Below are 16,735 nucleotides of genomic sequence, written 5' to 3' on the forward strand. Positions count from 1 at the left end.
TTCCATGTAGTCACACTGCAAGGTCTGCGGTTTAGATTTCTACATCATCCAACTCATTTCGCAGAATAACAGAACAAGTATGCAGACAACAGGGAGGAATTTTAATATGACATCCAGTTGGCTGATAAAATTGGATAAGTTGTCAGAGCAAACCAGATGATAGTTGACAAATGCAAAATGCATAATCGCTCTATTCAGATCATGTATGGCCAATCTCCTTTTACTAGCTTGAAGTTTTATGTTTCAACAAACCAGAAAGGTTCATGATAACAACTGCATTTCTCTCCATCTATTGAGCACAGACAGAAGCAGCAAATTGTGAAGTCTCCTGGAGCAAATTTTTGGATTTGCAATACAAGTAAATATAAATAAAACTGAGTTGACTGCACATTGATAGGCTTTGTTTTACTTGTTGTGTTGTCTCTCTGTCCCTAAGTGTGTGCATTCATTGGGAGAAAAACAAAGCGGAGGAAAATTCCTTGTGTGTAATTGTAATTTGCCAATAAAGCTGATTCTAATAAAACAAAAAGCGACAGTGTTGACAGTAAACAGTCCTCCAAGAACGGATGTTGTTGCAAAGAAGGGGCAAACTGGAAAATAATGATGATTCTCACACATCTTAACCTTAGCAGAACCTCTGTGCAACAGCCCCAAAGTACAGGTGATCACGGTGTTAAGAAATTAGTTTTCAATAAGGTGTGGTAACAACCCCATCTTCTGTTCTCGAGTGATGCCATCAAAAAAGGCATAGTAAAGTGTTCCTGCACAACTTCAGGATGCTGAAAGGAATCTTTTGGATACAAAATGTCATCACTTCGTCTCTTAATCTTGTAAGACAAGGCACATTAGAATTTGTGTGAGAAGTTCCTTAGTTATGGTCATCTTGGTTTGGTTACACTGACCTTGACATGTAACCACAAAATTGTGAACACTTTAATCTTGAGTTCAGATGGAAGTTTGTGCCTAATTTGATTTAAAAACTCACAATGTTCTTCAGAAACTGTTCAGAAAAATGGGAAGGACAAATCAACAGCATTTAGTCTCAGCATAAAATACTCGCTGGAAGTCCTAAATCTTATGTAACCACTAATAATACTCTCGTCATAAACAACTTTCTTTAATAGAGGCTGAATTCAGGGTCTGCATGGATGCCAAGTGAAATATTAATAAGGTTTCTGAAATGTGAATGATGAAAATGAGAGATTTCAAATGTTTTTCCCTGTATGGGTTGTGATAGAGTAGACTGTCAAAGATGTATGCCTCCTTGCACTAAATCAATACAACATTGCACCATGTTATTAGACCTTGCACTGTGGTAATCAACAGCACATTAATATAACTGATGCCTAATCCCCCAGTACATTTACATGCATAGTAGCGTCAGGTTGCTGTTATGGCTGAAGTAGACAACTAAGCTGGACTACTGACTACTCATCCAAGTGTACAGTGGTGCTTAAGTATGTCTGCCTCTGCTACAGTAGATAGCGATATGTCCTCTAATCTAGTAATAATGGACCTGAATCCTGCTGGCCTCCCTAAGAAGTGAAAAATCACTTACTGTTTGTGTGTCAAATGGGTAAATTTCTTTTCATACACAAGCTATACTTTGGGTAAAAAGTATCAATATCATACCTCAGAAGAACTGCTATTTCAAAGTCTGTATGAATAATCATGTCTCCCCTTTTGCTCCTCAAGTGTGTGGAGTCTCCCAGGGTTCAGTCCTTGAACCAGTCCTCTTCTACCTCTACATATTGCTGTTGGGCAGTCTTTTCAGTCAGTATGAGGAAGTTTCATATCATTGTTATGCCAACAATACTCAAGATTTATCCGTTCTTTATTACTTAAATAAGTCTTTATTCAATTGCAGTCTGGGCTTTGACTCCAGAGCATCGTTGTCTTTAATCCATTTCTGTGTAGCTTTCGCTGTATGCTTTGCGTCATTGAGTAGCTGGAAAATAAACCTTCTCCCAAGCCGTAATTCTCTTGCAGACTGAATAAGATTGTCCTCCAGGCTTTCCTATATTTTGCTGCTTTTATTTCACCCTTTATGCTGTGAGGATGCTGTGAGGATGCTGCTGTGAGGATACTGCTGGATGGTGTGTTTGTGGTGATGTGCTTCAGAGTGTTTGGTGTCCACCATACATAGCATCGTGTCTGATTGAAACAGTGGAGTTTTATTTGTATCTATGTCCTGAATTAAACTTTTCAATATCCTTCTCTCTGAGTTGCTTGGTGTGTTTTTTTGACTTCATGGTGTAATGGTAGCCAGGAATACTGATTTACCAGTGACTGGACCTTCCATACTTTTTATAGTCACTTGGTCTACGGGTGTGTTAGAGCAACTTTAAGAAATGATTTAGTATGATTTCAGTTGGACTAACATGTTTATTTCTAAAGTCAAGTTATAGTCGTACTAACACAATGATTGTAAATGCACTGACTGTTTTGGTATTGTTGCTTGCTAGAGTGCTGCTTCATTGATTCCTATCAATATGAAAATCCACACAGGGTTCGGCAAGCAAAGTAAAAATTGTGCAGCAGTTAGGGTACTATATGTTAAAGGTTCTTGGTATACTACTGTGTATTTATTATTTTCCTACGGATTATAAATCCCTGAAATCACCGGCATCTTATATCTATCTGCAAAAGGTGGAACTCTGCAAACATTTAAGACTCTCATACACTTTTCATCTGGAACAATACTGTTAAAGTAGGCAGTAGATAGTTCAGTCTTGCTTTATCCTTAAAATGTGAGTATCTGCAGTCATACCTCTGAAACCACACACTTATAACTGAATCCTGCAGCAGCCCTGACTTCTTCTCTATTCTGTCTATCCTCCAGGCATCCTACATTCTCAATTAAGAAAAAGACAAAACAAGCTGATTAAAGCCTCAGATGTGGAAGATGTGTTTTAACTGTTAAAAAGATTTATTTGGCCACAGTGTAAAACATAAAAACATAATAGAACACCAAGGAGGCTTTATGAAACTAAAGCCTGAAACAGTTTGATTTATTTAATAGTTGCAGGTTTGTACCGAGCAGGGTCCTGCTGTGCTATGAGCCGGCATCCTCCTCGTCTTCTCTCTGCATTTGTTCTATGAGTCTCTGTCGCTCAGCTGCTTGCCGCATCCTCATCATCACCACGCTCTCGTAGTCCCGTTCATTGGTCAGAGAGCCCTGCGTAAAGGAGACAACAAAAACAACACAGGGGTTATAAAACGATGAAAGTGTTTCCAAGACTGCACGCGGTTCAGTATTCAACATAGTCAAAATCTGAATGTAATCAAGTATTTAGCTTATAAAAGTCAGACTGAGGCTAAGATATTTACTTTTTAGAGAAATAATATTTATATCAATAATTAAACAAGCAACCAAGGAGGGGATTTAAGGATGTTTCAATCTGTATTTTGCACTATTTTTGACATCTTTGAAGTAAAAATCTCCATAAACATAGAGCTTCAAGCCCCCTAGATCCTTAATTACCCATAATGCAACTACTTTCCTCTTTTTAATACACCCTTTAAATGCATCATGTCCATCAAGGCAGACTTTCAGTCTAAGCCAAAGCTTGGATAAAATCATGAATAGAACCCCTCAAGTTAACTGATCCTGATGTCTAAAATTAGCGGAATCATCCTTTAATCAGTATTCAAGGAAACTTCATTGAGTCATTAAACTTGCAGGGAGTCATAGAAAAGTCAAACATGTGTGTTTTGCATCATGACAACAGCAACTCAAGGCAGCACACGGAGCGAATGACACCACTGTCACCGTCTGCTGTCTGTTTGCTTTCACGACGGGGCCTGTGGGCGCTCAGCAGAGAGTGGCAGCCTCGGACGTATGCTCTCATCTCATTTACCATGAGCATGACGGGAGGGTGAACATGCATGAAACAGCAGCCCGCAGAGCAACTGAGACAGGGTAATTCCACCGCCTGAGGTCATTTAACCCCAAAAATGAGGGCTGAGATTAAGCTTGGTAGTCACAGCGGCTTTGTAGTTGTGTGTTTTTGTGTTTGATTTCTTCAATACAGGTCATGATCTGTGCAGCCACAGATGCCACACATGCAGGAGTGAGGGGTAATATGGATTAGGGTGGTGCATTTATGTGGATATTTGTATATGGGCTCATAGAGACCATCATCTAAATTTGGCCGTGTGTCCAGAGAGTAAGTCAGCCTTTATATGATTATATTCAGGAAGTGTCCTGGGCCAAAGAAGTGTCTCTTTAACAAGACAGTGTTCTGCAGGAGAGAGCAAGAAATGAGAGAGACGGCAAGTGTGAGCGTTTGGAAGAGCAGAGGTAAGTTTTTGTCAGTGCGCTCCCTGAGCTGCGGCATCTGGAACACATCACGGGGACTCCAGCATCCATGTGCTTGGAGAAAGAGTGGAAGTACGGATGGAGGAAGAGTAGAGGAGAGGGTCGGTTTGGGGGAAGTTATCCCCCACTCCCCCCCGTCCTCCTCTATCCCGCCCCTGGATTGAGGAAAGCTGCTATTATCATTCCAGTAATGTGAGCTCAAGCCCCTTCTCTGACACGTAACTCTGAAATATCACGCGAACGCCATTAGGTAAATAAACAAGTCTTTGCATCTTCAAACCAAACACAAGCAAGTATACAAGAAAGCTGCTGAAAATGCTCCCTCTTCTGTGCTGAATGAATCTCGACTCTGCAGTGCCCTCTACTGGCTGTAAAACTGAAGTACATCTAAAAACTGTACTCAGATAGAGGCTAACCTTTTCTGTACCAGCAGGGTCACAAGCAGGCTGTAGCAGGCTAACGATGAGGGGGAATTCTGAGCATTCACAGGTGCTTTATTGGTAATGTGATGCATTTCTTCTCATTATTAAGGATGTTTCCTTGCCTTGGGTGTTGACTTATTATGTACATGTTTGGCCAGTGCATCACCCTTTAACTAAACACTTGATTGTGAACAACACTGAGGCCCAGGGTGAGAACTAAAACCACAGAACACAAACACCCGACCCTGCATAAAGCCCCGAGAGGAGGGCACAAGGCCACCGCAGCGGTAGGATGGTAGTAAAACCGAAGCACGCTCAGTCACTCACAAACAAGCCAAGGATTAGTGATGTGACATCAGCACATGGCTAGGCCTCTGAACAGCACACCCCAGTATGACCCGAAGCCAGTAATGACATCATGAATACCACCAGTGCTGTGAGTCAGGGAGTGTATCGTACAAGCTCTCTCTCACACTCCTTCCCACACACAGCAGGAGGCTTCTCACGGCACAGGTGGCCGCTGAGTTCCCCTGGCACAGACTGTCAGATCAGCTGCACATTACACCATTCCAGTGTGTGTTTGTGTGAGTCTGTAAGCATTTTAGCATGAGTGAGTAAGAATGTGAGGATATGAGTACATGACTATGCAACACAGAAGGAAGAGTGTGGACCAAGGCTGCTAGATGGTAAAACTTTTATTCTTAAAAAATAGGAAAAAGAAAGAGACCAAAAATTATTACAGAAAGGCATTTCATAGTCCAAAAAGTTCAGAAACCAACAAATATGGCACCTACCTCTATCATGCCATTTATTTTAAAGTCACGTATATGTGTTTTGAGAATTTACATACCAAGTGGTAATCATTAATGCTTTGTGCGGGCACACCTTCAATAACCTTGTCTCTGAGTTGCTTGGAGTGTTCTTTTGTCTTCACAGTGTAATGGTAGCCATGAATACTGACAAACAAGTGACTGGACCTTGCAGACACAGGTGTCTTTATACTACAATCACTTGAGACATACTCACTGAACTCAGGTGATCTCCATTTCACTAGTTGTGAGACTTCTAGCACCATTTGGCTGGACTTCTGTTAAATTAGGTCACTACCTTTAAAGGGAGTGAATATTTATGCAGCCACTTTTTGGAGCTTACATGTTTTTGTTTAATTGGCATGAGTTTGCAGAAATCTGATTTCATTTGACATTAAAGACTTTTTTTGGGTCAAAAAGCCAAATTATATTGACCATGGTTGATTTATTCATCAATAAAAGGGTAAAACATCCAATACTTTTTGAGGCACTGTATCTGATAGACATCCTCTTTATCTTGGCTGCTAAGTGTTAGCGCTAGCTTGTTGAGGACACAGACTTGGGTGGAAACTGTTAATAGGCGTAGAAGACCACATACACACCCAGGCAGTAAGACATGCACACATTCAAAGTGTTGCACTCCCCCTGATGGCTCTGATCCTGTTTTCACCTCTATAATTACCTCCAAAGCCTACACAGAGGAGAGACTGTTTCATCCCTCATTGCAGGTTATCATTCTTTTATTGATTCTATTTTATACTTTTGCTTGGTGTCATGTTTTGGGAACTCATGTCACAAAGCCAGAAAGCCAAATCTAATGGTGAAATGGTCCAGCCAGCTAATTGTATACAGAGTCCTTGTATACCAGACAGTTACAGAGAATAGCCGGGCTGATCTTAAAAGATGACTCCCTCCTATTACATGCATAATTTCAGTGCAAATTTTGTGTTATTTATTGACTTATTGCACTTTTTATCTTACTTTACTTCCAGCGATCTTGTTTTTTTATGGCACATTTCTTCTCTTGTCTAACCTACTGTGTTTTTAACATAGGAGGTACATTGTTGCTTCTACCCACCTCATTTTTACAAAGCCATGATATGATCTTACTTTTATCCTGCTTTATTCCTCCTGGTCTTTTCTCTTGTTTTTTTTATTGGGGTAACCCCCTTTAAGTTTGAGCACTATGGTCAATTTATCATGTTCTGTCCTGTCCTGTGATGTTGATTGTGTGAAAGGAGGTTAACTCACTCACTGTAAACCAAATCTACTTATGGGTATTAATCAAGTTACCTATCTTATCTTACAGCTTCACAACATTAATAGTGAAGGCAAAATGCCAAAGGTATAATTATCACACCTAAAAATAGCACTATAAGTCAGCTTTAAGAAGATGTCAAAGAGATTTAATAAAGAATCCAAAGGAAAAGCCTCACATCTCATAATTGATCAGGATATGAGTTTTTCCAGCAGTACATATTTCTATCAGTGCATGTACATTAATTAAAATGGTTATATTCTCCTTTGTCTGCTGCTACTGGTGACTTTCTGTGATTTATTTTTTCATTGTCAATTAATCTTTTGTCTTCTTTTTATTTATTTTTTATTTATTACGTTTGTGAAACTCCAGAAACAGATGCCACCGTATTGTAAAATGTGCAGCTTTTGAATAATTTTATGTGAATGTTTTTAATTGTATCCATTGTTAATTTGCATTTACTGTACACTGTTAACATGTTGTTTATCCAGTTACGGTTGGCTGTATGTCAAATCACCCTTTTGGGAGTATTAAATTGAAGGAGGGTGGTAATACACAAATCACATCAGTATGAAGCAATTAAAACACTTAATATTTCACATGGGAAGAGCATTAGGTTGAAACTTTATGACTCTGAAACTTTTTTTGCATTGTGTGTGAATTTGCTGTGAGAGAGTAACAATCATCAATGACAGAGTCTGTCCTCTCTGAAATTGATTCTACATGTCTGTGGACTATGGATCAAAAATGTCCGTTCATGTGCTTAATCGTGTAAATATAATCTAATAGTGTAAATCACACTATATATAATAGTAAATATAAATAGTGTTTAAATCTGCATTGTCTGGAGTTTCTCTGAATGAGTGTGAGTGAGTGAGTGCTCTGTCCGTCCTGTAGATCTTTGGTAGTTTCATGTTTTGTGTGTTTTTCAGAGTGTTTTCTGTTGTGTGAAGTCTTGTGGGTTTATAGAGACTGTTAACTGTCATAATATGGCACACACAGTTTACAAGAAGGGCAGTCTCACAGTCAGCACAATGGAGAAATCTGCAGACAAAGTGACAGAAACTTCACTTTCTGGCTTATTTTGATTCGTTGTGGTGAGATGACTCTCTTCCTCTCCAACACTGTTGATTCTAAATCACGTCCAGGTTGCGCATCTGTAATGTGTGCATGCATGTGTAACAGTGCCGTGCCAGAGCTATGTGATGTGCCCTGCTAAAGCACGGTACAGAGTGCTCACATGAGTCAAATATACTGGATTTGAGGGGCCAAACATGCTTGGATAATGTCTTGCCTTGTGAAGTGTGCCTTTAGTGTTAGTTTTTGGTATGTTATACTTTGATTTTGGGTAATTCTTTTGTTTCAGAAGCATTTGAGTGAGCTGCCTTTTTTTCTTGCTCTTGAGTGAAGTTAGGGAGCTAGGTTTATTCATTGTCTTTTGATTTAAATTCTTTAATTTAGGGTAAGAAAGTGTTTTTAAAAAACTATATCAGCAAATAATAGCAGAAAAATCATCAGATATGAACATTGCTGCCGATATTTACCACCAATATCTCAGCTGTAAATATCGGACATACAGTATGTATGACTACATTTGTGGAGTTTGTGGAGATCCTCATTTCTTAAATTTTAAAGGGTGTTCTAAGGACTAAAATGTGTTTATCCTTAAACACTAAGCTGTTTATAAATGACTACAATTACATTTGAACTACATAATGGTATTAGCTAAAACTAATTTTCAAATATGGGAATATTGGCTATAAACAAAAATCCAATACCATGCATCCCCTACTAGAGGGATGCATCTCAAAACTTCATTATAATATTTATTGAATGAGATGCTCATTTTGTCTTCCTTTACTTACTCCCTTATTAAAATCAACAAACAGTACTGTGCAGATGTTTTAGGCATGTTTAGGTCAAAAACTGAGGCTGAAGTAAGGCATAGATGGGGCAAGTAAACTGCCTGAGGGCACCATCTGATGAGAAGAAGGATTTCCACAACCCCAGTTGTGCTCTGGATGTCCTTGCATATTACCAGGGGCATGAGAAAATAATCTGTTGAACAAATAGCACTGTACACAGCTTTAAGGTAGAGTAAGGGGTGGATGTGGCGAGTAAGATGACCTAGGGCAGTGGTTCTCAACTTGTCTAGCCTCAGGACCCACCACCATTTCTTGAATGAGTAAGTGCAACCTAAAGTTCTAAAAATTTTAAACAACTAATATTTGTAAACAAAGAGTACTGGAGTTTGTATCATATATGGAACAAAACTTGACTCAAAGAGACAGGACAAGCATGTGATTACAGAAATCCTAAACCGACACGCACGAATACGTTGTATATTATACCGTTTCCGTGATAAAGAGGAAGGTTTAGTTGTTTTCTTGATATTTTGAGAAATTAATACATTAATTCTCGTTTTCTTTGTCCCCCAGAAAAAGAGTAAAATACGTTTAGATCTCCAAAAAATGACTAAAATAAACAGTCAATTAAAATGGATCTGTCTGCTTAGACCTTCTGTGCATCACGGACTTTATGCCCATTTTTTCCAGGCACACCTTAATGACCCACTGAAAGCAGCTTTGTGACCTATATTTGGGTCTTCACCCTCCAGTTGAGAACCATTGGCCTAAGGTACTGTCTGGCTGAGTAGTAGGATCTCCACAAGCCCCTGGTTGTGCTGGGATGTCCAAAGGGCCCAAAAACCACTGTGTGTATTACCAGAGGTTAGAAGGCCCAGGCAAAATAGATGCTGTTGAGCTTGACCTTGGCTGTTGAGCTTGACCTTGGCTGTTGAGCTTGACCTTTGTTGTTGAGTTTGACCTTGGCTGTTGAGCTTGACCCTGACTGCTAAGCAACAAACATGTGTCAACATGTGTCAAGCTTGACTCTAGCTGCCCTTCCCCACTCTCCAGTCCTGGGCTGTGGCACATAGGGCCCCATAATGAATCCTTAGTGCCCTACATGCCTGAAACTTATGCACAGTACTGTAGTACAGTAGAGTCTCTTAGTTGTAATTCTATAATGCTGCATCAGTACAAGTACTGTTAAATACTGCATGTGCTGTCTTGGCCATGTGTCCCTCAGAAAAAAAGCAGCATTGAGGGACTATCTGGTAAATAGAAATTGAAGAATAAATGGTACTGTCATTTTTAACAAGTTCCCAGCCAAGCTTGGAGCCTCAGCTCTAAATGTGAGGTGTAAATGTGAATGTAAATGAACTGAGACAGAAACACAGAAAGACATGTGCAACTCATGCTTGTGCAGCAGACTGATATACACAAAAGCTTTTCCCTTTTTTTGCCACTTAAAGTCAAACTCATCACCCTTCTTAAGCTAATAAAGTCTGATAATACCCAGGCAAATTTAATCACTTCCTTACCTACTTTCAAATCATTTTTGTCACTTTACCTGGAATATCATGCTAGTATTCATCCTGCAGCCTCTGAAGGAACCAGTGTGAGTTTGATAACTGGATTAATTTTCCCCCCATTTAGCCATCAGATATCTCTAACTAGATGCTCACTGAGCCAAGATGCCGCCAAGAGAATAATGGCCTTTTTAAGGGAGCCTGCTCTGTGGTCCGGGCTAACATTTCTGCCTCTAATGCACTCTGGTGAAGTTAATCAAGGAGCTATTTATCTGCAGCGTGTGTGGTGGCGCAGCGTGTGTTTCAATGTGTGTGTGCGTGTCACTGAGCTATGAAGTGGGTGATTTATGAGAGGCGAACACTTATTTAGAGATCATTTGTGTGCTAGTATAAGGGAGTGTGTGCGTGTGTGTGTGCCCGGGAACTCTGGCTAACTCAAACAAACAGGCAGCGGGTGCAGGGGTGCTGCACATGCAACGCTGGAGCCAAGGTGAAATTCCTCTGCAGACAAAACTCTAAGCTTAGTACGAGGAAGAGGATTAATCATCATTCATTATAAGACGCCACAGACATAAAACCCCAAAGGTCTGCTCTATTATACTGTTTTTGTTGGTGAAGAACAAACACCACATAGAGATTAAGGCCCAAATCGACTTCCTGTGTTTAACCCTTTACGTGCACATGTCCCTGCAAACATCTGGTTTTTGAATGAGACAAGACCTCCTTTTATTTGACAGCGAAGGTCATGTGTCCAGATCTGGTGAGTACATCTACAGATCACTGATTATGACAACTACTTTATGTGAAAGGTGGATTTACAGACATCCTGGAAACTACACTGGGAAAGATATCCACTGGATTTAAATACAACTATGTTAAAAATCCAAAGGGGCATCTAAGTTTTGTATATCAGCGATAAAAAAAAAATGTAAAGCTGATTCTAAAAGCTTGTGAAAAACATGCATATCTTTGATATGGAAGGATGCAAAGGCATTACAGTGCCTCCATTAGCAAGGGATTATGGCGACTCCCATTCACTGTGCTGGTTTAAGAACTGATATTTGAAGGGGTAAGGTTTTACCCTTTTAAGACAAGGTAATATTTCTCTCAGAGGTCCCCAGAATATGCCAACAGCTGGTAGCTGAGAGAAGGATCAGGAGAGGAGGGCAGGAGTGGGTAGGGCCAACCGAACCTGGGGACAGTGCCGACACCCAACATGGCATCACGAGGGGAAAATCTGAGAACAGATTGTTTCAACACAAATTTTCTGAAAGGTGGAGAAAGAGAGGGGGGGGGGGGATGGATTTTTTTGGTACTTGAGGGGATTGTGGACATGCCAGGGGCATACATTTTTGTTAGAAAAGCCTGAAAAGGGGATTTCTGCATAATAAGTCCCCTTCAATAAAGACCTGTGATGGGATGAGGTGATCCCATTTCTGTGCCATCTTTTGAGGTAGTGACAGATGGGAACAGATGCTGTGCAGTTCTCTCTTACACTTCGAGAAAGCCAAAATGCAATCCAAAGTCACAGGGTGGGACACCAAATACCACACCATTGCAGTGTCAATATGATGGTGAAGTTTCGTGGCATGGAAATGCACTTTAAAAATACCAAGGCAACAGATTTTGAAGTTAAATACTCAAATTCAAACAAATCAACCAGTCTAAAGGTTATAAAAGCCATAAAAAAACGGTTAATTTAACAGATCCTACCCGTTACAGGTATAATATGGCAAAATGGACTGACAAGTGCTAGCACTGCCAGCCTCCAGTCCTCCTTGCATGTTAATATCCACATACATGTGCTGAATATGGTTTCACATTGCGCATGTCAAGTGGTTTTAAGCCAGTTTATCCGGGGCTGCGTGTCCTGGGTCTCTCTTGAAATCTTATTAGCTTCTCAGAAATCCTAAATCACCAATTATGTTGCAGCATATAGGGTGCTAGACTGCAGATTCAGCATTGAAGGGTAAAAATGCAGGCATGGATGTGAGGTTCCACATAAGCATGTGTGCCTTTGTGGAGATACATGCATGTGGTTGTACGTGGTCACGGTACTGGACAGAGAGGAAGCCTGTTGGACGGAGAGGGAGAGTGCCTTTGGAAACTGTTAAAGTAAAAGAAATAAACAGTGAAAAGAGAAATGGCAGTTCAGAGCTGAACTCCCTGTGCCCTGGCATTTCTCTTTATGATGGATGAGCTCAGGGATCCTAGAATAGGGAGATGTGGGGGTTTGGCCTCTTTAATATCCAACAATACTTCATTGTAAAAGCAAAATTATGTCTTTCACATCCTGGCCTTCCGGGAAAAGCCCTCTGATTGCAACAGACTTCACATTAAAACAAAAGAGGCCACAGGACTGGTGTAAAAATACAGCCTGGACCTTGGAGATGTCAAAAAGAACTCAGGCGATATGACAAGAGAGAAAAATTAAATCAAGGTTCTGAAGCAAAAAATGTAAACTGTCTGTGCTTTGTCTATATGCGCATATACTGTATGTTCCCATATTAACAGCGTTCCTTATCTATTCAGTGTCTAGAACAAACAGCTAGGGGATTGTATCCTGCTGTTTACATCATATGTACAGTCTTCAAAGCAATCCAAATACCCCGGCCATGATTGTATAATTACTAATGATTGTGTGCCAGGAGACAGAGCAGTACATTCCCACCCTGCACTGACCACATACAGTCACTCATGTTAGGAGTTATGGACAGAAATTTTCAATGGGATCCTGCTTGAGCTACAGGATAAGCTTTAATGGGTGCACAAAACTTCTTTGTAAAATTGCATAAAAATCATTTTACGTGTAGACAAAGCTTTTATTGAGGAGGATGTTTTACCTTTTTAGACAGCTGGCAGTAAAGAATGAAAGGAAAGGGGAAACAACAACCATAGGCCACTTGAATTCACATTATCAATGAAGAGAGTAAACTGTTGACAGTACAGCATCTGAACTATAATAAAAAATGACACCCACATCTGCTGCATACTATGTGTTTCCAACTAAGGATTCTATTTTTAAAAATCTGCTCTCCATAAGATGTATTTACTAAACTGTAAACCATTGTTTTCTTTAGTACGGTGCCTATAAAAAGGGTTTACCCCCTGGATGTTTTACCCTTGATATTTTGCCTCAATCACTGCACTGAATCTGTTTGGACAGGTCTCAATCAGTGCTTGACATTCCATTCTTCATTTTACCCTCTACCTTTACAAACCTGCCAGGGCCAGCTGCCGAGAAGCATCCACACAGCATGATGCTGCCACCATAGTGCTTCAAAGTGGTGAGTTTGTGGTGATTTGCAGTGTTGAGTGCCTTGTCTGATGGCCAAAAAGCACTACTTTGGTCTATCAGACCAAAGAACTTTCTTCCACTTGACCATTGAGTCTCCCATATGTCTTTTGGTGAACGTTGGTCAAGTTTTAATCTGAGTTTGCGTCAGTAATGTCTTTCTCTTTGTGACACTCCCATAAAGCTTTGACTTGTTAATAACCAGGCAGCAGCTGTATGCAGAGTCTCTCCCATCTCAGTTGCTGAAGCTTGTACAGTCATGGACGAAAATGTTGGCACCCCTGGAATTTTTCCAGAAAATACACCGTTTCTTCCAGAAATTGTTGCAATCAACAAATGTTTTGGTATACATGTGTTTATTGCCTTTATGTGCATTGGAACAACACAAAAAATCCAAAGGAAAAAGACAACATTGACATAATTTTACACAAAACTCAAAAAATGGGCTGGACAAAATTGTTGGCACCCTCAACTTAATATTTGGTTGCACACCCTTGGGAAATAAAAACTGAAACCAATCGCCTCCTATAACCATCAACAAGCTTCTTACACCTCTCAACTGGAATTCTGGACCACTCTTCTTTTGCAAACTGCTCCAGGTCTCTCAGATTTGAAGGGTTCCTTCTTGCAACAGCAGTTTTGAGATCTCTCCAAAGGTGTTCAATGGGATTTAGATCTGGACTCATTGCTGGCCACTTCAGAACTCTTCAGCGCTTTGTCTCCAACCATTCCTTGGTGCTTTTTGAGGTATGTTTGGGGTCATTGTCCTGCTGGAACATCCATGACCTCTGACGCAGACCCAACTTTCTGACACTAGGTCCTACGTTGCAGCCCAAAATTTTTTGATAGTCTCCGGATTTCATTATTCATTGCAGACCGTCAAGGCACCCGGTGCCAGAGGCAGCAAAACAACCCCAAAACATCCTTGAACCTCCACCATGTTTGACTGTAGGTACTGTGTTCTTTTCTTTGTAGGCCTCATTCTGTTTTCTGTAAACAGTGGAATGACGTGCTTTTCCAAAAAGCTCTACCTTAGTCTCATCTGTCCACAAAATGTTCTCCCAGAAGGATTGAGGCTTACTCAGGTACATTTTTGCAAACTCCAGTCTGGCTTTTTTATGTCTCTTTGTCAGCAGTGGGGTGCTCCTCGGTCTCCTGCCATAGCGCTTCATCTCATTCAGATTACGACGTATGGTTCGAACTGACACTTTTGCACCCTGAGTCTGCAGGACAGCCTGAATTTGTGTGGAAGTTGCCTGAGGATGTTTATCCACCATTCTAACTATCCTGCGTTGCATTCTTTTGTCAATTTTTCTCTTTCGTCCACGTCCAGGGAGATTAGCCACAGTGCCATGGGTTATAAACTTCTTATTTATATTACGCACAGTGGACAAAGGAATTTCTAGATCTCTGGAGATGGTCTTGTAACCTTGAGATTGTTCATATTTTTCCACAGTTTTGCTGCTTAAGTCCTCAGACAGTTCTTGGCTCCTCTTTCTCTTCTCCATGCTTGGTGTGACACACACAGGTACACAACATAAAGGTTGAGTCAACTTTTATAAATTCTAACTGGCTTCAGGTGTGATTTCTAGATTACCAGCACCTGTTACTTGGCACAGGTGAGCTTAAATGATCATCACATGATGGAAATAAAATGATTTACCCACAGTTTTAAAAGGGTGCCAACAATATTGTCCGGCCCATTTTTTGAGTTTTGTGTAAAATTATGTCAATTTTGGCTTTTTTCTTCGAATTTTTTCTATTGCTCTAATGCACATAAAGGCAATAAACATGTGTATGCCAAAAACATTTCTAACTGCAACAATTTCTGGAAGAAATTGTGTATTTTCTGGAAAAATTCCAGGGGTGCCAACATTTTCATCCATGACTGTAACTCCTTCAGAGTAGTCATTGGTGTCTTGTTTGCCTCTCTCGTTAGTTTCCTTCTTGCACGGTCACTCACTTTGTGAGGATGGCCTGATTGAGGCAAAGTTACACATGTGCCATATTCCTTACATTTTTTGATGATGGATTTAAACTGAACTCTAGGGAATGTTTAGTGCCTTGGATTTTTTTGTATCCATCCCCTGACTTAAACTTTTTAATAAACTTTTCTTTGAGTTGCTTGGGTGTTCTTTTGCCTTAATGGCGTAATGGTAGCTAGGAATACTGATTTAACAGTGACTACTAGCACCAATTGGCTGGACCTCTGTTAAATTAGGTCAGTCACTTTAAAGGGGGTGATTATTTTTGCAGTCACTCATTTTACATTACATATTTTTGTTTACTTGATACTACTTAGAAATCTAAGAAATCTGTTTTTACTTTGACGTTAAAGAGGGTTTTTTTCTTGCTTCTTTCAAAAAAAAAAGACAAATCATATTGACCATGACTGATTTATAAAATCAATAAAACATCCAAGGGGGGAATATTTTTAGAGGCACTGTAACTACACCTTATGAAGTCCTGATTCCAAACAAGAAGAAGCAGAGGAGGTGGGCAGAGTTGATGGGGCCTTTCTGTATGAAGCCTGCATGTTTTGCCATGCATGTACAGGTTCTTTAAAGGTACTCCAGCTTCCTCTGACAGTCAAAAGACATGCTTGTCAGGAAAACTGGTGACTCTAAATTGCCCGTAGGTGTGAATGTAAGCATAACTAGTTATATCTTTGTTCAAGGGTGTACCCTTCCTCTTGCCGAATGTCAACTGGGATGGGCTCCAGCCCCAACAGGACTCCAAACAGGATAAGCAGTGTACATAATGGATGGAAGTCTTTTTTTCTTTACAAAATATAAGTGTCTCACACTATGATGAAGTCCTTAGTGACATAAATAAAATTACTTAAATAAGAAGGATCCTGGTATTTTCTTATTCTATTTTGCCTCTTATTGTCTTTTCTTTATTCTTGTCTGTTTTTAATCTATTTACTGTGACTGCTGTTTCTTGAGATTGTTGTGAGGTTTTATTTAATTAAGTCCTGCTATTATGATGGTGTAATTTAAGTCTTGTCTAAAAAAATTATGTATAAAGCTCATAAAGGTTCTACCTTATACCTCTGTATTGTGCGTATCCTGACGAGACCTTATTTTGCTAATTAGAAGCTCCTGTTAGCTTTGTCATGTTTTAATGAGTCTGTACTTGGGATTGTATAACACAACACCTGGACTTTGTTGTCAGATCTTTGTCATATGGCGGTCCTGCTACAGACTGTCAGTCAGCACTCTCCTGTTAGCAGCCAGACGGCCAAGTTTCTGTTG

The 16,735-nt window shown here is 40.1% G+C and overlaps 1 protein-coding gene across 1 annotated transcript in view; it reads right to left on the reverse strand.

The window, feature by feature from the left end:
- Positions 1-2,910: 2,910 nt before the first annotated feature.
- dnajc17 (DnaJ (Hsp40) homolog, subfamily C, member 17) overlaps positions 2,911-16,735 on the reverse strand; it is a 56,598-nt gene continuing 42,773 nt past the window's right edge. Inside the window, exon 11 of the mRNA XM_041813406.1 lies at positions 2,911-3,178. Within this exon, the coding sequence (XP_041669340.1) occupies positions 3,056-3,178 (123 nt within the window). The 3' untranslated portion in view covers positions 2,911-3,055. The remainder of the gene's footprint in view (positions 3,179-16,735) is intronic.

The sequence above is a fragment of the Cheilinus undulatus genome, linkage group 18, assembly GCF_018320785.1.
Source record: "Cheilinus undulatus linkage group 18, ASM1832078v1, whole genome shotgun sequence".
Classification (NCBI taxonomy): Eukaryota; Metazoa; Chordata; class Actinopteri; order Labriformes; family Labridae; genus Cheilinus; species Cheilinus undulatus.